This window comes from Engystomops pustulosus, chromosome 5 (genome assembly GCF_040894005.1).
Source record: "Engystomops pustulosus chromosome 5, aEngPut4.maternal, whole genome shotgun sequence".
Taxonomy (NCBI): Eukaryota; Metazoa; Chordata; class Amphibia; order Anura; family Leptodactylidae; genus Engystomops; species Engystomops pustulosus.
Genome location: NC_092415.1, coordinates 5,900,444 through 5,928,116, shown reverse-complemented (window position 1 = coordinate 5,928,116; position 27,673 = coordinate 5,900,444). Strand labels below are relative to the sequence as shown.

Below are 27,673 nucleotides of genomic sequence, written 5' to 3'. Positions count from 1 at the left end.
AGGTCAGCAGACAGTATCACACAGGTTAGGATTAGATACACAGCTCAGCAGACAGTATCACACAGGATAGGATTAGATACACAGCTCAGCAGCCAGTATCACACAGGATGGGATTAGATACACAGCTCAGCAGACAGTATCACACAGCATAGGATTAGATACACTGCTCAGCAGAGAGTATCACACAGGATAGGATTAGATACACAGCCCAGCAGAATGTATCATACAGGATATGATTAGATACACAGCTCAGCAGACTGTATCACACAGGATAGGATTAGATACACAGCCCAGCAGACAGTATCACACAGCATAGGATTAGATACACAGCTCAGCAGAGAGTATCACACAGGATAGGATTAGATACACAGCTCAGCAGACAGTATCACACAGGATAGGATTAGATACACAGCTCAGCAGACAGTATCACACAGGATAGGATTAGATACACAGCTCAGCAGACAGTATCACACAGGATAGGATTAGATACACAGCTCAGCAGACTGTATCACACAGGATAGGATTAGATACACAGCTCAGCAGACAGTATCACACAGGATAGGATTAGATGCACAGCTCAGCAAGCAGTATCACACAGGATAGGATTAGATACACAGCTCAGCAGACAGTATCACACAGGTTAGGATTAGATACACAGCTCAGCAGACAGTATCACACAGGATAGGATTAGATGCACAGCTCAGCAAGCAGTATCACACAGGATAGGATTAGATACACAGCTCAGCAGACAGTATCACACAGGATAGGATTAGATACACAGCTCAGAAGACAGTATCACACATGATGGTATTAGATACACAACTCAACAGACTGTATCACACATGATAGGCTTAGATACACATGGGCAGCCAGTATCACACATGATAGGCTTAGATACACATGGGCAGGCAGTATCACACATGATAGGATTAGACAAACAGCTCAGCAGACAGTTCCACAGACGATAGGTTTAGATATACAGCTCCTCCCTCTCCCACTGATGTCAGCTCTCCAGTCTGTGACCTCTGTGAAGGAGCAGGGGGGAGGAGCTGTGCAGTAGCACAAAGGTGGGGGCTGAGAGCTGAGTAGTGAGCAGCTCAGACAAGTCACATGTTGTTTTTAAAAAATGCATCCAAACCAAAGCCCAACCCCTGGGACTACACAGAGGATTCTGTCAGGTTGCAAGGTAAATTATAACACACAATTATATTGTAATGCAAATGCTTAGAAAAGGCAGAAAGACAGATGTGCTCTGCAGGTGTCATGGACTTCTGTAACCCGTCTTTACTGAAAATGAGGTCCCTGGTGACAGGTTCCCTTTAAGCAGTAGGGATATGTAAGGTTCTCCAGTACTTTGACTTCAGTATCTGTCCTCTACAAGTCTCACATATTTTGAATTGTAGAAGAATCCCCTGCAGCACAGAGTATTTCAGCATATCAGTATTCTGGTCTTGTGGTGACATTTGAGTGTATTGATCTTATACCAGGACTTATATTCATCAATGTGATGATGTTAGTGAGGACATGGTTGCATGTACCAGAGATAGTGAGAGTTACAGAGTGGGGTCTGCCAGCAGCACAGAGTATTTCAGGACCGGAGGACGTTTCGTGGATGTGATGGCGGCACCTGCCCGGGTCATCCTGTGAATTATTGTCAGTAACTCTGTGGACTCGCAGCTAATGAGTTTGCCGGGGGAGAGGCGTTTAATCACGAGCAGATGACACAATCTGGCACGTTGTTACCTTTTTCCTCTATTTTTAATGTGGGTTCCTTCCCTCTGCCAGTAGAAAGTTAATCATCCCTCCTACACCGCGCCGGAAAAATCCGCAAAATATAACGGCAAATAGGATTGACCTTTAACAAGAATCTCTCTGTCTTCTCAGAGCCGCACGAGATCTGTCCCGAGGAAAATTACGCCACCGCCGTCTGGCAAGAAACCACCGCGGGAGAAACGGCTGAGGTCCGGTGCCCCCGAAATGCCACAGGTAAGGACCACGCGGCCGATGGTGGATGTGGCGTCCTGACATCATCACTGAGTTTACTATCTATAGGATTCTATAGTCTGACATCCTCCTCCTTCTCCTGTGTACAGTGACACCAGCTTATCTGCATAGTATAATGGAGTCCGATGTAGTCTGACATCCTCCTCCTTCTCCTGTGTACAGTGACTCCAGCTTATCTGCATAGTATAATGGAGTCCGGGGTAGTCTGACATCCCCCTCCTTCTCCTGTGTACAGTGACTCCAGCTTATCTGCATAGTATAATGGAGTCCGGGGTAGTCTGACATCCACCTCCTTCTCCTGTGTACAGTGACTCCAGCTTATCTGCATAGTATAATGGAGTCCGGGGTAGTCTGACATCCCCCTCCTTCTCCTGTGTACAGTGACTCCAGCTTATCTGCATAGTATAATGGAGTCCGGGGTAGTCTGACATCCCCCTCCTTCTCCTGTGTACAGTGACTCCTGCCTTATCTGCATAGTATAATGGAGTCCGGGGTAGTCTGACATCCTCCTCCTTCTCCTGTGTACAGTGACACCAGCTTATCTGCATAGTATAATGGAGTCCGATGTAGTCTGACATCCTCCTCCTTCTCCTGTGTACAGTGACTCCAGCTTATCTGCATAGTATAATGGAGTCCGGGGTAGTCTGACATCCCCCTCCTTCTCCTGTGTACAGTGACTCCAGCTTATCTGCATAGTATAATGGAGTCCGGGGTAGTCTGACATCCACCTCCTTCTCCTGTGTACAGTGACTCCAGCTTATCTGCATAGTATAATGGAGTCCGGGGTAGTCTGACATCCCCCTCCTTCTCCTGTGTACAGTGACTCCAGCTTATCTGCATAGTATAATGGAGTCCGGGGTAGTCTGACATCCCCCTCCTTCTCCTGTGTACAGTGACTCCTGCCTTATCTGCATAGTATAATGGAGTCCGATGTAGTCTGACATCCTCCTCCTTCTCCTGTGTACAGTGACTCCAGCTTATCTGCATAGTATAATGGAGTCCGGGGTAGTCTGACATCCCCCTCCTTCTCCTGTGTACAGTGACTCCAGCTTATCTGCATAGTATAATGGAGTCCGGGGTAGTCTGACATCCACCTCCTTCTCCTGTGTACAGTGACTCCAGCTTATCTGCATAGTATAATGGAGTCCGGGGTAGTCTGACATCCCCCTCCTTCTCCTGTGTACAGTGACTCCAGCTTATCTGCATAGTATAATGGAGTCCGGGGTAGTCTGACATCCCCCTCCTTCTCCTGTGTACAGTGACTCCAGCTTATCTGCATAGTATAATGGAGTCCGGGGTAGTCTGACATCCACCTCCTTCTCCTGTGTACAGTGACTCCAGCTTATCTGCATAGTATAATGGAGTCCGGGGTAGTCTGACATCCCCCTCCTTCTCCTGTGTACAGTGACTCCAGCTTATCTGCATAGTATAATGGAGTCCGGGGTAGTCTGACATCCCCCTCCTTCTCCTGTGTACAGTGACTCCTGCCTTATCTGCATAGTATAATGGAGTCCGATGTAGTCTGACACCCCCTCCTTCTCCTGTGTACAGTGACTCCAGCCTTATCTGCATATTATAATGGAGTCCGGGGTAGTCTGACATCCCCCTTCTTCTCCTGTGTACAGTGACTCCAGCTTATCTGCATAGTATAATGGAGTCCGATGTAGTCTGACATCCCCCTCCTTCTCCTGTGTACAGTGACTCCAGCTTATCTGCATAGTATAATGGAGTCCGATGTAGTCTGACATCCCCCTCCTTCTCCTGTGTACAGTGACTCCAGCTTATCTGCATAGTATAATGGAGTCCGGAGTAGTCTGACATCCCCCTCCTTCTCCTGTGTACAGTGACTCCAGAGCTTATCTGCATAGTATAATGGAGTCCGATGTAGTCTGACATCCCCCTCCATCTCCTGTGTACAGTGACTCCAGCTTATATACATAGTGTAATGGAGTCTGATGTAGTCTGACATCCCCCTCCTTCTCCTGTGTACAGTGACTCCAGCTTATCTGCATAGTATAATGGAGTCCGATGTAGTCTGACATCCCCCTCCTTCTCCTGTGTACAGTGACTCCAGCTTATCTGCATAGTATAATGGAGTCTTGGGTAGTCTGACATCCCCCTCCTTCTCCTGTGTACAGTGACTCCAGCTTATCTGCATAGTATAATCTAGTCCGGGGTAGTCTGACATCCCCCTCCTTCTCCTGTGTACAGTGACTCCAGAGCTTATCTGCATAGTATAATGGAGTCCGATGTAGTCTGACATCCCCCTCCATCTCCTGTGTACAATGACTCCAGAGCTTATCTGTATGGTATAATGGAGGCCGATGTAGTCTGATATCCCCCTCCTCCTGTGTACAGTGACTCCAGCTTATCTGTATGGTATAATGGAGTCCGATGTAGTCTGACATCCCCCTCCTCCTGTGTACAGTGACTCCAGCCTTAGGTGCATTGCTAACCTTCCAACCATGCCCATTGCCCCACTCTATTTCTTTAAATAGAGAGGCGGCAGCAGGAGCTGGTCCTGGTCTCGGCTCTGCACCCCTAGTATGCTGGAGTATGAGCCTTGAGACCATAACATTGCGGGACAGCACGGGACATTCTCACAGCCGCTGGGGACAGTGGGACAGCTCCCAAAAAACTGAATCCAAATTCACACAAATGTCACAGGAAAGGAGAACCTGTAACTTATTCTTTCCCTTCTCGATGGTTTGTTACAATGTATCAGTCTGAAGTTCATGAACAAATAGTTACAATATATGAGTTTGGGATCACAGACTCTTCCCAACTTTCCCAGGAGCAGATAGTCCCTTCCCTTTCAGGGGACTGTGAGTGATTTTGGGGGGGTATCTGCTTGGTTTTGGGGATCCCTCATTGCACCCTGTTGCTTGCTTGCAGGACTCATTCTCCGTAGGTGCGTTCTGGACGAGGTGGGGGAGGCGTACTGGGAGGCTGCGACGTACATCAAGTGTGTCTCCCTTGACTACCGGAATATTCAGCAGATGGTAAGAGAAAAAGGACTCTTTGGCGTCTCCTCGCAGTCTTATTATTTATGGTTTAATTCAGTTTGTTCTTTTTTGACTTTTTTTTTCCTTTTTTCCTGTGAAACGCGTGGAGCTGCTGGCGCTGTAATGCGGGGCGGTGGCGTCTCTGTGTACAAGGCATCCGGGGGAGCGCAATGGTTTAAGTGCTTTTGTGATTCGTATTATTACGTGCACAGCGAGCCGCCATCATTCCCTCCTGAATGGCGCTCACCTTTCTACGACGCGTTTAGCTTTTTTTTCGCCTCTTTTTCTTGCTAAATGAGACCTAAGCTGTAAAATCCGGTATTAGGGGAGGGAGGGGACGCAGAGGCGCGGGATCGTTAGGTTTCCATCTCTATACAATCCCGCAGCGAACACAAAGCCAGAGACATTATCCATCCTGGGGTGAGTGTACGGGAATGTGCAGGGCCTGACGCGTTTCAGCTCTCTGCAATTACAAGGGACGTCAGCAGGTCACTTAAAGGGAACCTGTCAGTACCTGTGACCACGCAGACTGCAGCCAGTGTTAGGTATAGTCTCTGGAGAGATGTGTAATCAGACCTCACACTGCTGTGCTCTGTGCTCTCTGCAGCCAGTGTTAGGTATTGTCCCTGGAGAGATGTGTAATCAGACCTCACACTGCTGTGCTCTGTGCTCTCTGCAGCCAGTGTTAGGTATTGTCCCTGGAGAGATGTGTAATCAGACCTCACACTGCTGTGCTCAGTGCTCTCTGCAGCCAGTGTTATGTATTGTCCCTGGAGAGATGTGTAATCAGACCCCACACTGCTGTGCTCTGTGCTCTCTGCAGCCAGTGTTATGTATTGTCCCTGGAGAGATGTGTAATCAGACCTCACACTGCTGTGCTCAGTGTTCTCTGCAGCCAGTGTTATGTATTGTCCCTGGAGAGATGTGTAATCAGACCTCACACTGCTGTGCTCTGTGCTCTGTGCAGCCAGTGTCATGTACTGTCCCTGGAGAGATGTGTAATCAGACCTCACACTGCTGTGCTCTGTGCTCTCTGCAGCCAGTGTTATGTATTGTCCCTGGAGACATGTGTAATCAGACCTCACACTGCTGTGCTCTGTGCTCTCTGCAGCCAGTGTTATGTATTGTCCCTGGAGAGATGTGTAATCAGACCTCACACTGCTGTGCTCTGTGCTCTCTGCAGCCAGTGTTATGTATTGTCCCTGGAGAGATGTGTAATTAGACCTCACACTGCTGTGCTCTGTACTCTCTGCAGCCAGTGTTATGTATTGTCCCTGGAGAGATGTGTAATCAGACCTTTGTGTATGTTGTTAGTAGCTGCAGGACTATAAATATTGATTTATATTAAAGTATTGTATCTTTTCCAAGTGCACTGGGGGTGTGTACTGACACTGCTGTGCTCTCTGCTCTCTGCAGCCAGTATTGTCCCTGTAAAGATATGTTATAGAAGTAGCAGAGGGACTATAAAAATTGATTTATATTGAAGTATTGTATCTTTTCCGAGTTCACTGGGGGTGTGTCCTTACACTGCTGTGCTCTGTGCTCTCTGCAGCCAGTGTTATGTATTGTCCCTGGAGAGATGTGTAATCGGATCTTTGTGTATGTTGTTAGTAGAAGCAGGACTGTGAAATATGAATTTATATTTTAGGGTTGTAGCTTCTCCAAGTGCACTGGGGGCGTGTCCTGACACTGCTGTTCTCTGTGGTCTCCACAACCAGTCCTGTCCCTGGAGTGATGGGTAATCACACCTTTCTGAATGTTGCTAGTAGCAGCAGGACTGTGAAAAATATAAGTGTCCTCTGTTGTGCTCTTGGCTCTGTTTACAAATCCTCAACTCTGCTCTGAATGGAATCCACATTCACAGTCCTGCTGCTACTACCAACATACACAAAGTTATGATTACAGACCTTTCTTGTGACATTACCTGACAATGGCTGCAGAGAGCACAGAGCACAACAGTGTGAGACCACACCCCCAGTGCACTTAAAGAAGCTACAATCCTTGAATATGAATCCACACATCTCTCCAGGGATAATAAATAACACTGGCTATGTGGTCCCTCCTGCTGACAGGTTCCCTGTAAGGGGTGAATATGTTGGTCTGATCTTCCCATTCTCTGTTCCAGGGTCAATGTATTAGGGGTGAAGCCTAGAAATGAGGAGATCTTCCCCCATGAGCTGCTCTGTATATTATAGTATCATTTATTATGTCATCTTTCTGGTGCGGCAGATCCGGGAGCACCTCTCCAAGGCTCAGAGGGGGCAGAAGGGGGAAGGGGTGTCTGTGGTGCTGCAGACCCTGGTAGATGCCTCCCAGGAAGGCGCCAGCTATAGCGGAGACATCGTATCTATCGTGGACAGTCTGCGCAACCTGACCGAGATCTTCCGGCGGCCGTACCACAGCCCCTCCTCCAACGACGTCCAGGTGAGAGGAGGATACAGCCAAGAGTATCTAACACAAGAGGATTAGATACACAGCTCTGCAGGCAGTATCACACAGGATGGGATTAGATACACAGCTCTGCAGGCAGTATCACACAGGATGGGATTAGATACACAGCTCAGCAGACAGTATCACACAGGATGGGATTAGATACACAGCTCAGCAGACAGTATCACACATGGAAGGATTAGATACACAGCTCAGCAGAGAGTATCATACAGGATAGGATTAGATACACAGCTCAGCAAGCAGTATCACACAGGAGAGGATTAGATACACAGCTCAGCAGACAGTATCACACAGGATGGGATTAGATACACAGCTCAGCAGACAGTATCACACAGGATGGGATTAGATACACAGCTCAGCAGACAGTATCACAAAATATAGGATTAGATACACAGCTCAGTAGATTGTATCACACAGCATAGGATTAGATACAGAGCTCAGCAGACTGTATCACACAGGATGGAATTAGATACACAGCTCAGCAGACAGTATCACACATGGAAGGATTAGATACACAGCTCAGCAGACAGTATCACACAGGAGAGGATTAGATACACAGCTCAGCAGACAGTATCACACAGGATGGAATTAGATACACAGCTCAGCAGACAGTATCACACAGGAGAGGATTAGATACACAGCTCAGCAGACAGTATCACACAGGATGGAATTAGATACACAGCTCAGCAGACAGTATCACACAGGATAGGATTAGATACACAGGTCAGCAGTCAGTATCACACAGGATAGGATTAGATACACAGCTCAGCAGACAGTATCACACAGGATAGGATTAGATACACAGCTCAGCAGACAGTATCACACAGGAGAGGATTAGATACACAGCTCAGCAGACAGTATCACACAGGATGGGATTAGATACACAGCTCAGCAGACAGTATCACACAGGATGGGATTAGATACACAGCTCAGCAGACAGTATCACAAAATATAGGATTAGATACACAGCTCAGTAGATTGTATCACACAGGATAGGATTAGATACACAGCTCAGCAGACTGTATCACACAGGATGGAATTAGATACACAGCTCAGCAGACAGTATCACACAGGATAGGATTAGATACACAGCTCAGCAGACAGTATCACACATGGAAGGATTAGATACACAGCTCAGCAGAGAGTATCATACAGGATAGGATTAGATACACAGCTCAGCAGACTGTATCACATAGGATGGGATTAGATACACAGCTCAGCAGCACAGTATCACACAGGATGGGATTAGATACACAGCTCAGCAGATTGTATAACACAGGATAGGATTAGATACACAGCTCAGCAGACAGTATCACACAGGATGGGATTAGATACACAGCTCAGCAGATTGTATCACACAGGATATGATTAGATACACAGCTCAGCAGACAGTATCACACAGGAGAGGATTAGATACATAGCTCAGCAGACTGTATCACACAGGATAGGATTAGATACACAGCTCAGCAGACAGTATCACACAGGAGAGGATTAGATACAAGCTCTGCAGACAGTATCACACAGGATGGGATTAGATACACAGCTCAGCAGACAGTATCACACAGGATGGAATTAGATACACAGCTCAGCAGACAGTATCACACAGGATAGGATTAGATACACAGCTCAGCAGACAGTATCACACATGGAAGGATTAGATACACAGCTCAGCAGAGAGTATCACACAGGATAGGATTAGATACACAGCTCAGCAGACAGTATCACACAGGATGGGATTAGATACACAGCTCAGCAGACAGTATCACACAGGATAGGATTAGATACACAGCTCAGCAGACAGTATCACACAGGATGGGATTAGATACACAGCTCAGCAGATTGTATAACACAGGATAGGATTAGATACACAGCTCAGCAGACAGTATCACACAGGATAGGATTAGATACACAGCTCAGCAGACTGTATCACAAATGAGAGCATTAGATACAGAGTTAAGCAGACAGTACTGCACAAGATTAGATACACAGCTCAGCAGAGGGTATTGCACAGGATTAGATACACAGTTCAGCAGGCAGTATCACACATAATATGATGAGATCAGTGGCTTACTAGACATGGCTGGCTTAGATACACCTTAGTTTAGAAGCTCCCCTTTATCAGCAGGTTCAGTAGACCATGTAAAGTCATTCCGTGGATTATCTAAGCTGTGTAGATACAGGACGGATGATCCCAGCAGAGAATAACCTGGAGTCTGGGGGTAGTAATGTGCTGCAGGGTGAGCGATGCGCTGCAGAATGTTCTCCTGGAGGTAACATTCCTCTTATACTACTGATTGTCTCCTCTCCTTCCGCAGAACTTTGTGCAGACAATCAGCAATTTACTGTCTGACGAGAACCGAGACAAGTGGGACGAAGCCCAGATGGTGAGTGGTTCTGTTCTGATGTGATATAATAGCAGAGCTCATGGGCTGCTCCTCTGCTGCACTGGACCCATGAGAGGGGAGGAGACTGCAGGTCCAGTGATACATTGTATCTATAAGTGATGTTATGTGACCTTCCCCTCCCTCCCTTCTATCAATGTCCTTCCTGATACCCATCACCTGGTGTGTGGAGTTACTACAGGACAGAGATACATTGCTCCAAACCTGCAGCTCTAGAGACCAGGAGCCTCTCATTGAGTGATCATCAATTATAAATGAGCCATTAATTAATCAATTTATCATAATTATTAACATTTTTGAATCATCAATCAATAACTTAATATAAGGTAATCAATAATCAATTTCCAATCAATCATCATCAATAGTGGAATATTATCATCTATAAATCATTACCAATCATTAGCAATTGATAATCATTATCAAGTATCATGAAAGATTGGGGATCATCATCAATAATCAAACATCATCTTCATCCATGAATTGAGCGGCTGTCATCATCAATTTGTAGTCAATGATCATCAATACTTGATCATCATCAGCTGTAATGTCAATCAACTATCAGTGAATTATCACAATCAATAATCAATCAATCATTTGGAATAATCGGTAATGATCAGTCATTAATTATCATCAGTGACCAATCATCATCATGAACGGTTGTCATCATTGTCACTTGCTCAGCAATTATCAGACATGATTAATCAATCACAGATATCAATGAATCATCAACAATCAGTTATCAATCAATCACCTTTATCTTCTATGATCATTATCTTCATCATCATCATCAATAATGGGTCTCCATTATTCATCAATCATCGACAATTATCCTTGGGGAATTATCAATCATCTTTATTAACTCCACCATCAATAATTCTAGTAAACATCATCGTCAGCAATAATTGTATCATAATCAACATCATCAATAATAAATGATCACAATCACTTTTCATTATCCTCATCAATCAATCGATCATCAATAATACAGTATCACCGTCCTGTGTATGACTGCACCTCCAGGTTATTGTAGAGCTGAGCACACTGTCAGTACCGGAGCCGGCCATGTCACCTAAGCAGCGCAGCCCCATGTGCCCTTAGAGCGCTGTACACACTGTAGTGTCTGATGTGTGTATGATGTATATATGGTCCCCGTGGCCCCTCCCCCGGTGACATTATAGATCAGTGTCCATTACCGTTCGCTCAGTGTAGTAATTGTTGTATTGATCCTTCTTTGATATAAACATAAATGTTTGGCCTCAGTCATTACTGATCCAATAATCAATGGATGTAATTACCAGGAGAAGCTTCATAGATGATTATACACAGCGGATACAGACCATATAGAATATATACTGCCATAAGGAGGTTAGTGTACTTTATAGATATACATATAAAATATATACCGCCATATGGAGGTCAGTGTACAGTATAGATATACATATAGAATATATACCGCCATATAGAGGTCAGTGTACAGTATAGATATACATATAGAACATTAACTGCCATATAGAGGTCAGTGTACAGTATAGATATACATATAGAACATATACCACCATATGGAGGTCAGTGTACAGTATAGATATACATATAGAATATATACCGCCATATGGAGGTCAGTGTACAGTATAGATATACATATAGAACATATACCGCCATAGGGAGGTCAGTGTACAGTATAGATATACATATAGAACATATACCACCATATGGAGGTCAGTGTACAGTATAGATGTGCATATAGAATATATACTGCCATATGGAGGTCAGTGTACAGTATAGATATACATATAGAATATATACCGCCATATAGAGGTCAGTGTACAGTATAGATATACATATAGAACATTAACTGCCATATGGAGGTCAGTGTACAGTATAGATATACATATAGAACATACACCACCATATGGAGGTCAGTGTACAGTATAGATATACATATAGAATATATACCGCCATATGGAGGTCAGTGTACAGTATAGATATACATATAGAACATATACCGCCATAGGGAGGTCAGTGTACAGTATAGATATACATATAGAATATATACCGCCATATGGAGGTCAGTGTACAGTATAGATATACATATAGAACATATACCACCATATGGAGGTCAGTGTACAGTATAGATGTACATATAGAATATATACCACCATATGGAGGTCAGTGTACAGTATAGATATACATATAGAACATATACCACCATATAGAGGTCAGTGTACAGTATAGATATACATATAGAATATATACCACCATATAGAGGTCAGTGTACAGTATAGATATACATATAGAACATTAACTGCCATATAGAGGTCAGTGTACAGTATAGATATACATATAGAATATATACCACCATATGGAGGACATTGTACAGTAAAGATATAAATATAGAATATATACCGCCATATAGAGGTCAGTGTACAGTATAGATATACATATAGAATATATACCGCCATATAGAGGTCAGTGTACAGTATAGATATACATATAGAATATATACCGCCATATAGAGGTCAGTGTACAGTATAGATATACATATAGAATATATACCGCCATATAGAGGTCAGTGTACAGTATAGATATACATATAGAACATTAACTGCCATATAGAGGTCAGTGTACAGTATAGATATACATATAGAACATATACCACCATATGGAGGTCAGTGTACAGTATAGATGTACATATAGAATATATACTGCCATATGGAGGTCAGTGTACAGTATAGATATACATATAGAATATATACCACCATATGGAGGTCAGTGTTCAGTATAGATATACATATAGAACATATACCACCATATGGAGGTCATTGTACAGTAAATATATACATATAGAATATATACTGCCATATGGAGGTTAGTGTACAGTATAGATGTACATATAGAATATATACCGCCATGTGGAGGTCAGTGTACAGTATAGATATACATATAGAATATATATCGCCATGTGGAGGTCAGTGTACAGTATAGATATACATATAGAATATATATCGCCATGTGGAGGTCAGTGTACAGTATAGATATACATATAGAATACATACCGCCATGTGGAGGTCAGTGTACAGTATAGATGTACATATATAATATATACCGCCATATGGAGGTCAGTGTACAGTATAGATATACATATAGAATATATACCACCATATGGAGGTCAGTGTTCAGTATAGATATACATATAGAACATATACCACCATATGGAGGTCATTGTACAGTAAATATATACATATAGAATATATACTGCCATATGGAGGTTAGTGTACAGTATAGATGTACATATAGAATATATACCGCCATGTGGAGGTCAGTGTACAGTATAGATATACATATAGAATATATATCGCCATGTGGAGGTCAGTGTACAGTATAGATATACATATAGAATATATATCGCCATGTGGAGGTCAGTGTACAGTATAGATATACATATAGAATACATACCGCCATGTGGAGGTCAGTGTACAGTATAGATGTACATATATAATATATACCGCCATGTGGAGGTCAGTGTACAGTATAGATGTACATATAGAGTATATACCGCTGTATATATCAACTTTCCTTGTAACCCTTTAGAAACTGAGGCAGGGATATGTGGTCATGTGGGATGTCCCTGATGAGTAAGAGTCCTGGAGGTGTGGCCTATAACCACCATATCATGAATATATAAAATCCCTAAAATGTACATTCCCCGTACACAAGGCCCCTTTAATGTATATCTGTATCTGATCCTGTGCAGCCTCATTAACAAATCCAGGACAGAAGATAATGAGGAGATTATACATGTGGGCAGTAGAGGGCGACAGAGAGGCGGTGTCTGATTTACATTGTTGCATAACTTTATTTTCTATATGTTTTGGTTTAATGTTATATATATATTTGGATCAATAAATAACATTTTAAAAACAGTTCCTTTTTTATTTACATTCTCATGGGTTTGTTTAGTGATCTCATTAGTGATTCATCTACAGTTATGAGGTGTTACATAGGACTGCAGGACACATCTACTACATGATCTGTACTCAGAGATATCACTGTGTTATCTGTAGTGTTACATAGGACTGCAGGACACATCTACTACATGATCTGTACTCAGAGAGATATCACTGTGTTATCTGTGCTGTTACATAGGACTGCAGGACACATCTACTACATGATCTGTACTCAGAGATATCACTGTGTTATCTGTGGTGTTACATAGGACTGCAGGACACATCTACTACATGATCTGTACTCAGAGATATCACTGTGTTATCTGTGGTGTTACATAGGACTGCAGGACACTCCTACTACATGATCTGTACTCAGAGATATCACTGTGTTATCTGTGGTGTTACATAGGACTGCAGGACACTCCTACTACATGATCTGTACTCAGAGAGATATCACTGTGTTATCTGTGGTGTTACATAGGACTGCAGGTCACATCTACTACATGATCTGTACTCAGAGAGATATCACTGTGTTATCTGTGGTGTTACATAGGACTGCAGGTCACATCTACTACATGATCTGTACTCAGAGATATCACTGTGTTATCTGTGGTGTTACATAGGACTGCAGGTCACATCTACTACATGATCTGTACTCAGAGATATCACTGTGTTATCTGTGCTGTTACATAGGACTGCAGGACACATCTACTACATGATCTGTACTCAGAGATATCACTGTGTTATCTGTGGTGTTACATAGGACTGCAGGACACATCTACTACATGATCTGTACTCAGAGATATCACTGTGTTATCTGTGGTGTTACATAGGACTGCAGGACACATCTACTACATGATCTGTACTCAGAGATATCACTGTGTTATCTGTAGTGTTACATAGGACTGCAGGACACATCTACTACATGATCTGTACTCAGAGAGATATCACTGTGTTATCTGTGCTGTTACATAGGACTGCAGGACACATCTACTACATGATCTGTACTCAGAGAGATATCACTGTGTTATCTGTGGTGTTACATTGGACTGCAGGTCACATCTACTACATGATCTGTACTCAGAGAGATATCACTGTGTTATCTGTGGTGTTACATAGGACTGCAGGTCACATCTACTACATGATCTGTACTCAGAGATATCACTGTGTTATCTGTGGTGTTACATAGGACTGCAGGTCACATCTACTACATGATCCTTACATAGAGATATCACTGTGTTATCTGTGGTGTTACATAGGACTGCAGGACACATCTACTTCATGATCTGTACTCAGAGATATCACTGTGTTATCTGTGGTGTTACATAGGACTGCAGGTCACATCTACTACATGATCTGTACTCAGAGATATCACTGTGTTATCTGTGGTGTTACATAGGACTGCAGGTCACATCTACTACATGATCTGTACTCAGAGATATCACTGTGTTATCTGTGGTGTTACATGGGACTGCAGGACACATCTACTACATGATCTGTACTCAGAGATATCACTGTGTTATCTGTGGTGTTACATAGGACTGCAGGACACATCTACTACATGATCTGTACTCAGAGATATCACTGTGTTATCTGTGGTGTTACATAGGACTGCAGGACACATCTACTACATGATCTGTACTCAGAGAGATATCACTGTGTTATCTGTGGTGTTACATAGGACTGCAGGACACATCTACTACATGATCTGTACTCAGAGATATCACTGTGTTATCTGTGGTGTTACATAGGACTGCAGGTCACATCTACTACATGATCTGTACTCAGAGATATCACTGTGTTATCTCTGGTGTTACATAGGACTGCAGGACACATCTACTACATGATCTGTACTCAGAGATATCACTGTGTTATCTGTGGTGTTACATAGGACTGCAGGTCACATCTACTACATGATCTGTACTCAGAGATATCACTGTGTTATCTGTGGTGTTACATGGGACTGCAGGACACATCTACTACATGACCTGTACTCAGAGAGATATCACTGTGTTATCTGTGGTGTTACATAGGACTGCAGGATACATCTACTACATGATCTGTACTCAGAGATATCACTGTGTTATCTGTGGTGTTACATAGGACTGCAGGTCACATCTACTACATGATCTGTACTCAGAGATATCACTGTGTTATCTGTGGTGTTACATAGGACTGCAGGACACATCTACTACATGATCTGTACTCAGAGATATCACTGTTATCTGTGCTGTTACATAGGACTGCAGGACACATCTACTACATGATCTGTACTCAGAGATATCACTGTGTTATCTGTGGTGTTACATAGGACTGCAGGACACATCTACTACATGATCTGTACTCAGAGATATCACTGTGTTATCTGTGGTGTTACATGGGACTGCAGGACACATCTACTACATGATCTGTACTCAGAGATATCACTGTGTTATCTGTGGTGTTACATAGGACTGCAGGACACATCTACTACATGATCTGTACTCAGAGATATCAATGTGTTATCTGTGGTGTTACATAGGACTGCAGGACACATCTACTACATGATCTGTACTCAGAGATATCACTGTGTTATCTGTGGTGTTACATGGGACTGCAGGACACATCTACTACATGATCTGTACTCAGAGATATCACTGTGTTATCTGTGGTGTTACATAGGACTGCAGGTCACATCTACTACATGATCTGTACTCAGAGTTATCACTGTGTTATCTGTGGTGTTACATAGGACTGCAGGACACATCTACTACATGATCTGTACTCAGAGAGATATCACTGTGTTATATGTGGTGTTACATGGGACTGCAGGACACATCTACTACATGATCTGTACTCAGAGATATCACTGTGTTATCTGTGGTGTTACATAGGACTGCAGAACACATCTACTACATGATCTGTACTCAGAGATATCACTGTGTTATCTGTGGTGTTACATAGGACTGCAGGACACATCTACTACATGATCTGTACTCAGAGATATCACTGTGTTATCTGTGGTGTTACATAGGACTGCAGGACACATCTACTACATGATCTGTACTCAGAGATATCACTGTGTTATCTGTGGTGTTACATGGGACTGCAGGACACATCTACTACATGATCTGTACTCAGAGATATCACTGTGTTATCTGTGGTGTTACATAGGACTGCAGGACACATCTACTACATGATCTGTACTCAGAGATATCAATGTGTTATCTGTGGTGTTACATAGGACTGCAGGACACATCTACTACATGATCTGTACTCAGAGATATCACTGTGTTATCTGTGGTGTTACATGGGACTGCAGGACACATCTACTACATGATCTGTACTCAGAGATATCACTGTGTTATCTGTGGTGTTACATAGGACTGCAGGACACATCTACTACATGATCTGTACTCAGAGATATCACTGTGTTATCTCTGGTGTTACATAGGACTGCAGGACACATCTACTACATGATCTGTACTCAGAGATATCACTGTGTTATCTGTGGTGTTACATAGGACTGCAGGTCACATCTACTACATGATCTGTACTCAGAGATATCACTGTGTTATCTGTGCTGTTACATAGGACTGCAGGACACATCTACTACATGATCTGTACTCAGAGATATCACTGTGTTATCTGTGCTGTTACATAGGACTGCAGGACACATCTACTACATGATCTGTACTCAGAGATATCACTGTGTTATCTGTGGTGTTACATAGGACTGCAGGACACATCTACTACATGATCTGTACTCAGAGATATCACTGTGTTATCTGTGGTGTTACATAGGACTGCAGGTCACATCTACTACATGATCTGTACTCAGAGTTATCACTGTGTTATCTGTGGTGTTACATAGGACTGCAGGACACATCTACTACATGATCTGTACTCAGAGAGATATCACTGTGTTATATGTGGTGTTACATGGGACTGCAGGACACATCTACTACATGATCTGTACTCAGAGATATCACTGTGTTATCTGTGGTGTTACATAGGACTGCAGAACACATCTACTACATGATCTGTACTCAGAGATATCACTGTGTTATCTGTGGTGTTACATAGGACTGCAGGACACATCTACTACATGATCCTTACATAGAGATATCACTGTGTTATCTGTGGTGTTACATAGGACTGCAGGACACATCTACTACATGATCTGTACTCAGAGATATCACTGTGTTATCTGTGGTGTTACATGGGACTGCAGGGCACATCTACTACATGATCTGTACTCAGAGATATCACTGTGTTATCTGTGGTGTTACATAGGACTGCAGGACACATCTACTACATGATCTGTACTCAGAGAGATATCACTGTGTTATCTGTGCTGTTACATGGGACTGCAGGACACATCTACTACATGATCTGTACTCAGAGATATCACTGTGTTATCTGTGGTGTTACATAGGACTGCAGGACACATCTACTACATGATCTGTACTCAGAGAGATATCACTGTGTTATCTGTGGTGTTACATGGGACTGCAGGGCACATCTACTACATGATCTGTACTCAGAGATATCACTGTGTTATCTGTGGTGTTACATAGGACTGCAGGACACATCTACTACATGATCTGTACTCAGAGAGATATCACTGTGTTATCTGTGGTGTTACATAGGACTGCAGGACACATCTACTACATGATCTGTACTCAGAGAGATATCACTGTGTTATCTGTGGTGTTACATAGGACTGCAGGTCACATCTACTACATGATCTGTACTCAGAGATATCACTGTGTTATCTGTGGTGTTACATAGGACTGCAGGTCACATCTACTACATGATCTGTACTCAGAGATATCACTGTGTTATCTGTGGTGTTACATAGGACTGCAGGACACATCTACTACATGATCTGTACTCAGAGATATCACTGTGTTATCTGTGGTGTTACATAGGACTGCAGGTCACATCTACTACATGATCTGTACTCAGAGATATCACTGTGTTATCTGTGGTGTTACATGGGACTGCAGGACACATCTACTACATGACCTGTACTCAGAGATATCACTGTGTTATCTGTGGTGTTACATAGGACTGCAGGTCACATCTACTACATGATCTGTACTCAGAGATATCACTGTGTTATCTGTGGTGTTACATAGGACTGCAGGACACATCTACTACATGATCTGTACTCAGAGATATCACTGTGTTATCTGTGGTGTTACATAGGACTGCAGGACACATCTACTACATGATCTGTACTCAGAGATATCACTGTGTTATCTGTGGTGTTACATAGGACTGCAGGACACACCTACTACATGATCTGTACTCAGAGATATCACTGTGTTATCTGTGGTGTTACATAGGACTGCAGGATACATCTACTACATGATCTGTACTCAGAGATATCACTGTGTTATCTGTGGTGTTACATAGGACTGCAGGTCACATCTACTACATGATCTGTACTCAGAGATATCACTGTGTTATCTGTGGTGTTACATAGGACTGCAGGTCACATCTACTACATGATCTGTACTCAGAGATATCACTGTGTTATCTGTGGTGTTACATAGGACTGCAGGACACATCTACTACATGATCTGTACTCAGAGATATCACTGTGTTATCTGTGGTGTTACATAGGACTGCAGGACACATCTACTACATGATCTGTACTCAGAGATATCACTGTGTTATCTGTGGTGTTACATAGGACTGCAGGTCACATCTACTACATGATCTGTACTGAGAGATATCACTGTGTTATCTGTGCTGTTACATAGGACTGCAGGACACATCTACTACATGATCTGTACTCAGAGAGATATCACTGTGTTATCTGTGGTGTTACATAGGACTGCAGGACACATCTACTACATGATCTGTACTCAGAGATATCACTGTTATCTGTGGTGTTACATAGGACTGCAGGTCACATCTACTACATGATCTGTACTCAGAGATATCACTGTGTTATCTGTGGTGTTACATAGGACTGCAGGACACATCTACTACATGATCTGTACTCAGAGATATCACTGTGTTATCTGTGGTGTTACATAGGACTGCAGGACACATCTACTACATGATCTGTACTCAGAGATATCACTGTGTTATCTGTGGTGTTACATGGGACTGCAGGGCACATCCACTACATGATCTGTACTCAGAGATATCACTGTGTTATCTGTGGTGTTACATAGGACTGTAGGACACATCTACTACATGATCTGTACTGAGAGATATCACTGTGTTATCTGTGGTGTTACATAGGACTGCAGGACACATCTACTACATGATCTGTACTCAGAGATATCACTGTGTTATCTGTGGTGTTACATAGGACTGCAGGACACATCTACTACATGATCTGTACTCAGAGATATCACTGTGTTATCTGTGCTGTTACATAGGACTGTAGGACACATCTACTACATGATCTGTACTAAGAGAGATATCACTGTGTTATCTGTGCTGTTACATAGGACTGCAGGACACATCTACTACATGATCTGTACTCAGAGATATCACTGTGTTATCTGTGGTGTTACATGGGACTGCAGGTCACATCTACTACATGATCTGTACTCAGAGAGATATCACTGTGTTATCTGTGGTGTTACATAGGACTGCAGGACACATCTACTACATGATCTGTACTCAGAGATATCACTGTGTTATCTGTGGTGTTACATAGGACTGCAGGACACATCTACTACATGATCTGTACTCAGAGAGATATCACTGTGTTATCTGTGGTGTTACATAGGACTGCAGGACACATCTACTACATGATCTGTACTCAGAGATATCACTGTGTTATCTGTGGTGTTACATAGGACTGCAGGACACATCTACTACATGATCTGTACTCAGAGATATCACTGTGTTATCTGTGGTGTTACATAGGACTGCAGGACACATCTACTACATGATCTGTACTCAGAGATATCACTGTGTTATCTGTGGTGTTACATAGGACTGCAGGACACATCTACTACATGATCTGTACTCAGAGATATCACTGTGTTATCTGTGGTGTTACATAGGACTGCAGGACACATCTACTACATGATCTGTACTCAGAGATATCAATGTGTTATCTGTGGTGTTACATAGGACTGCAGGTGACATCTACTACATGATCTGTACTCAGAGATATCACTGTGTTATCTGTGGTGTTACATAGGACTGCAGGACACATCTACTACATGATCTGTACTCAGAGATATCACTGTGTTATCTGTGGTGTTACATAGGACTGCAGGACACATCTACTACATGATCTGTACTCAGAGATATCACTGTGTTATCTGTGGTGTTACATAGGACTGCAGGACACATCTACTACATGATCTGTACTCAGAGAGATATCACTGTGTTATCTGTGGTGTTACATAGGACTGCAGGACACATCTACTACATGATCTGTACTCAGAGATATCACTGTGTTATCTGTGGTGTTACATAGGACTGCAGGACACATCTACTACATGATCTGTGCTCAGAGATATCACTGTGTTATCTGTGGTGTTACATAGGACTGCAGGTCACATCTACTACATGATCTGTACTCAGAGATATCACTGTGTTATCTGTGGTGTTACATAGGACTGCAGTACACATCTACTACATGATCTGTACTCAGAGATATCACTGTGTTATCTGTGGTGTTACATGGGACTGCAGGACACATCTACTACATGATCTGTACTCAGAGGTATCACTGTGTTATCTGTGCTGTTACATAGGACTGCAGGACACATCTACTACATGATCTGTACTCAGAGATATCACTGTGTTATCTGTGGTGTTACATAGGACTGCAGGACACATCTACTACATGATCTGTACTCAGAGATATCACTGTGTTATCTGTGGTGTTACATAGGACTGCAGGACACATCTACTACATGATCTGTACTCAGAGATATCACTGTGTTATCTGTGGTGTTACATAGGACTGCAGGACACATCTACTACATGATCTGTACTCAGAGATATCACTGTGTTATCTGTGGTGTTACATAGGACTGCAGGTCACATCTACTACATGATCTGTACTCAGAGATATCACTGTGTTATCTGTGGTGTTACATAGGACTGCAGGACACATCTACTACATGATCTGTACTCAGAGATATAACTGTGTTATCTGTGGTGTTACATAGGACTGCAGGACACATCTACTACATGATCTGTACTCAGAGATATCACTGTGTTATCTGTGCTGTTACATAGGACTGCAGGTCACATCTACTACATGATCTGTACTCAGGGATATCACTGTGTTATCTGTGCTGTTACATGGGACTGCAGGTCACATCTACTACATGATCTGTACTCAGAGATATCACTGTGTTATCTGTGGTGTTACATAGGACTGCAGGACACATCTACTACATGATCTGTACTCAGAGATATCACTGTGGTATCTGTGGTGTTACATAGGACTGCAGGACACATCTACTACATGATCTGTACTCAGGGATATCACTGTGTTATCTGTGGTGTTACATAGGACTGCAGGACACATCTACTACATGATCTGTACTCAGAGATATCACTGTGTTATCTGTGGTGTTACATAGGACTGCAGGACACATCTACTACATGACCTGTACTCAGAGATATCACTGTGTTATCTGTGGTGTTACATAGGACTGCAGGACACATCTACTACATGATCTGTACTCAGAGATATCACTGTGTTATCTGTGGTGTTACATAGGACTGCAGGACACATCTACTACATGATCTGTACTCAGAGAGATATCACTGTGTTATCTGTGGTGTTACATAGGACTGCAGGACACATCTACTACATGATCTGTACTCAGAGATATCACTGTGTTATCTGTGGTGTTACATAGGACTGCAGGACACATCTACTACATGATCTGTACTCAGAGATATCACTGTGTTATCTGTGGTGTTACATAGGACTGCAGGACACATCTACTACATGACCTGTACTCAGAGATATCACTGTGTTATCTGTAGTGTTACATAGGACTGCAGGACACATCTACTACATGACCTGTACTCTGAGATATCACTGTGTTATCTGCGGTGTTACATGGGACTGCAGGACACATCTACTACATGATCTGTACTCAGAGATATCACTGTGTTATCTGTGGTGTTACATAGGACTGCAGGACACATCTACTACATGATCTGTACTCAGAGATATCACTGTGTTATCTGTGGTGTTACATGGGACTGCAGGTGACATCTACTACATGATCTGTACTCAGAGATATCACTATGTTATCTGTGGTGTTACATAGGACTGCAGGAGACATCTACTACATGATCTGTACTCAGAGATATCACTGTGTTATCTGTGGTGTTACATAGGACTGCAGGACACATCTACTACATGATCTGTACTCAGAGATATCACTGTGTTATCTGTGGTGTTACATAGGACTGCAGGGCACATCTACTACATGATCTGTACTCAGAGATATCACTGTGTTATCTGTGGTGTTACATGGGACTGCAGGACACATCTACTACATGATCTGTACTCAGAGATATCACTGTGTTATCTGTGGTGTTACATGGGGCTGCAGGACACATCTACTACATGATCTGTACTCAGAGATATCACTGTGTTACCTGTGGTGTTACATAGGACTGCAGGACACATCTACTACATGATTATTATATATTTTGTATTACAGATGGGTCTGAGCCTTAAGGATCTGTTCAGACTGGTAGAGGACTTCATAGATGTCATCGGATTCCGAATGAAGGATTTTAAGGATTCGTACCAAGTGACGGATAATGTGGGTAGGTGTCTGCGGGCGTGGCGTCCCCTCGGTCACCACTAGGCTGCACTGGTCGCTCGGCTGCAGATGTTTTCTCTCCCGCACAGATGATCTGCAGTTCAGCTGCAACTGAGACTCCTGCATTTATAGAGACTGTGCTCAGCCACTACAGTTATCACATTATATGCTGCGTGCAGTATCTGCTGTTATAATACCGTCATGTAGTGCTCCAATACATCTATAACATAGAAGACACAATACACAATGCCCCAAAGCACTTACATGGAGGGGCTCAAATATCAGTGATATACAAATCCACTGTAATGTAGATTCAGAATATAATGCACAGTATTTAAGAAGTTATGCTACATATATACCGCCATACAGTGCTCACATGGTTTCTATGCTTTTCAGTGTTAAGTATTTACAAGCGTCCAGCAAACAGCGCGACAGATATCAGCTTCCCTATGAAAGGCTGGAGAGGAATGGTGGAGTGGGCCCGAACCTCGGAGGATAAAGTCTCAATATCTAAAAGCCTCCTCTCCTCAGAAGACTCAGGTAAAAGCTACAAGCTAGTAATACATATTATAATACTGCTCCCTATGTACAGGAATATAGCTACTATAATACTGTCCCCTATGTACAGGAATATAACTACTATAATACTGCCCCCTATGTACAAGAATATAACTACTATAATACTGCCCCCTATGTACAGGAATATAACTACTATAATACTACTCCCTATGTACAGGAATATAACTACTATAATACTGCCCCCTATGTACAGGAATATAACTACTATAATACTGTCCCCTATGTACAGGAATATAACTACTATAATACTGCCCCCTATGTACAAGAATATAACTACTATAATACTGCCCCCTATGTACAAGAATATAACTACTATAATACTGCCCCCTATGTACAGGAATATAACTACTATAATACTGCTCCCTATGTACAAGAATATAACTACTATAATACTGCCCCCTATGTACAGGAATATAACTACTATAATACTGCCCCCTATGTACAGGAATATAACTACTATAATACTGCCCCTTATGTACAAGAATATAACTACTATAATACTGCCCCCTATGTACAGGAATATAACTACTATAATACTGCTCCCTATGTACAAGAATATAACTACTATAATACTGCCCCCTATGTACAGGAATATAACTACTATAATACTGCCCCCTATGTACAGGAATATAACTACTATAATACTGCCCCTTATGTACAAGAATATAACTACTATAATACTGCCCCCTATGTACAAGAATATAACTACTATAATACTGCCCCCTATGTACAGGAATATAACTACTATAATACTACCCCCTATGTACAAGAATATAACTACTATAATACTTCCCCCTATGTACAGGAATATAACTACTATAATACTGTCCCTATGTACAAGAATATAACTACTATAATACTGCCCCCTATGTACAAGAATATAACTACTATAATACTGCTCCCTATGTACAAGAATATAACTACTATAATACTGCCCCCTATGTACAGGGGTGTAACTGCTATAATACTGTCCCTATGTACAGGAATATAACTACTATAATACTGCCCCCTATGTACAAGAATATAACTACTATAATACTGCCCCCTATGTACAGGAATATAACTACTATAATACTGTCCCTATGTACAAGAATATAACTACTATAATACTGCCCCTATGTACAAGCATATGACTACTATAATACTGCCCCTATGTACAGGAATATAACTACTATAATACTGCCCCCTATGTACAAGAATATAAGTACTATAATACTGCCCCCTATGTACAATAATATAACTACTATAATACTGCCCCCTATGTACAGGAATATAACTACTATAATACTGCCCCCTATGTACAAGAATATAACTACTATAATACTGCCCCTATGTACAAGAATATAACTACTATAATACTGCCCCCTATGTACAGGAATATAACTACTATAATACTGCCCCCTATGTACAGGAATATAACTACTATAATACTGCCCCCTATGTACAAGAATATAACTACTATGATACTGCCCCCTATGTACAAGAATATAACTGCTATGATACTGCCCCATATGTACAGGAATATAACTACTATAATACTGCCCCCTATGTACAATAATATAACTACTATAATACTGCCCCCTATGTACAAGAATATAACTACTATAATACTGCCCCCTATGTACAGGAATATAACTACTATAATACTGCCCCCTATGTACAAGAATATAGCAACTATAATACTGCCCCCTATGTACAAGAATATGACTACTATAATACTGCCCCCTATGTACAAGAATATAACTACTATAATACTGCCCCCTATGTACAGGGGTATAACTGCTATAATACTGTCCCTATGTACAGGAATATAACTACTATAATACTGCCCCCTATGTACAAGAATATAACTACTATAATACTGCCCCCTATGTACAGGAATATAACTACTATAATACTGCTCCCTATGTACAGGTATATAACTACTATAATACTGCCCCTATGTACAAGAATATAACTACTATAATACTGCCCCCTATGTACAAGAATATAACTACTATAATACTGCCCCCTATGTACAGGAATATAACTACTATAATACTGCTCCCTATGTACAAGAATATAACTACTATAATACTGCCCCCTATGTACAGGAATATAACTACTATAATACTGCTCCCTATGTACAGGTATATAACTACTATAATACTGCCCCTATGTACAAGAATATAACTACTATAATACTGCCCCCTATGTACAAGAATATAACTACTATAATACTGCCCCCTATGTACAGGAATATAACTACTATAATACTGCCCCCTATGTACAAGAATATAACTACTATAATACTGCCCCTATGTACAGGAATATAACTACTATAATACTGCCTCCTATGTACAGGAATATAACTACTATAATACTGCCTCCTATGTACAGGAATATAACTACTATAATATTGTCCCCTATGTACAAGAATATAACTACTATAATACTGCCCCCTATGTACAAGAATATAACTACTATAATACTGCCCCCTATGTACAAGAATATAACTACTATAATACTGCCCCCTATGTACAAGAATATAACTACTATAATACTGCTCCCTATGTACAGGAATATAACTACTATAATACTGCTCCCTATGTACAAGAATATAACTACTATAATACTGCCCCTATGTACAAGAATATAACTACTATAATACTGCCCCCTATGTACAAGAATATAACTACTATAATACTGCTCCCTATGTACAAGAATATAACTACTATAATACTGCCCCATATGTACAAGAATATAACTTTTATAATACTGCCCCTATGTACAGGAATATAACTACTATAATACTGCCCCCTATGTACAAGAATATAACTACTATAATACTGCCCCCTATGTACAGGAATATAACTACTATAATACTGCTCCCTATGTACAAGAATATAACTACTATAATACTGCCCCCTATGTACAAGAATATAACTACTATAATACTGCTCCCTATGTACAAGAATATAACTACTATAATACTGCCCCCTATGTACAAGAATATAACTACTATAATACTGCTCCCTATGTACAAGAATATAACTACTATAATACTGCCCCCTATGTACAGGAATATAACTACTATAATACTGCCCCCTATGTACAGGAATATAACTACTATAATACTGCCCCCTATGTACAGGAATATAACTACTATAATACTGCCCCCTATGTACAGGAATATAACTACTATAATACTGCCCCCTATGTACAAGAATATAACTACTATGATACTGCCCCCTATGTACAAGAATATAACTGCTATGATACTGCCCCATATGTACAGGAATATAACTACTATAATACTGCCCCCTATGTACAATAATATAACTACTATAATACTGCCCCCTATGTACAAGAATATAACTACTATAATACTGCCCCCTATGTACAGGAATATAACTACTATAATACTGCCCCCTATGTACAAGAATATAGCAACTATAATACTGCCCCCTATGTACAAGAATATGACTACTATAATACTGCCCCCTATGTACAGGGGTATAACTGCTATAATACTGTCCCTA

At 41.7% G+C, this 27,673-nt stretch overlaps 1 protein-coding gene across 6 annotated transcripts in view; it reads left to right on the top strand.

Annotated features, from left to right (window-relative positions):
- The window catches only part of ADGRB1 (adhesion G protein-coupled receptor B1), a 460,553-nt gene that overhangs the window by 262,388 nt on the left and 170,492 nt on the right, over nt 1–27,673 (top strand). For all 6 annotated transcript variants that reach the window (XM_072151085.1, XM_072151084.1, XM_072151082.1 and 3 more), the window contains exons 9-14: nt 1,885–1,986; nt 4,900–5,006; nt 7,239–7,433; nt 9,776–9,844; nt 23,469–23,577; nt 23,970–24,113. In XM_072151085.1, the coding sequence (XP_072007186.1) occupies nt 1,885–1,986; nt 4,900–5,006; nt 7,239–7,433; nt 9,776–9,844; nt 23,469–23,577; nt 23,970–24,113 (726 nt within the window). The remainder of the gene's footprint in view (nt 1–1,884; nt 1,987–4,899; nt 5,007–7,238; nt 7,434–9,775; nt 9,845–23,468; nt 23,578–23,969; nt 24,114–27,673) is intronic.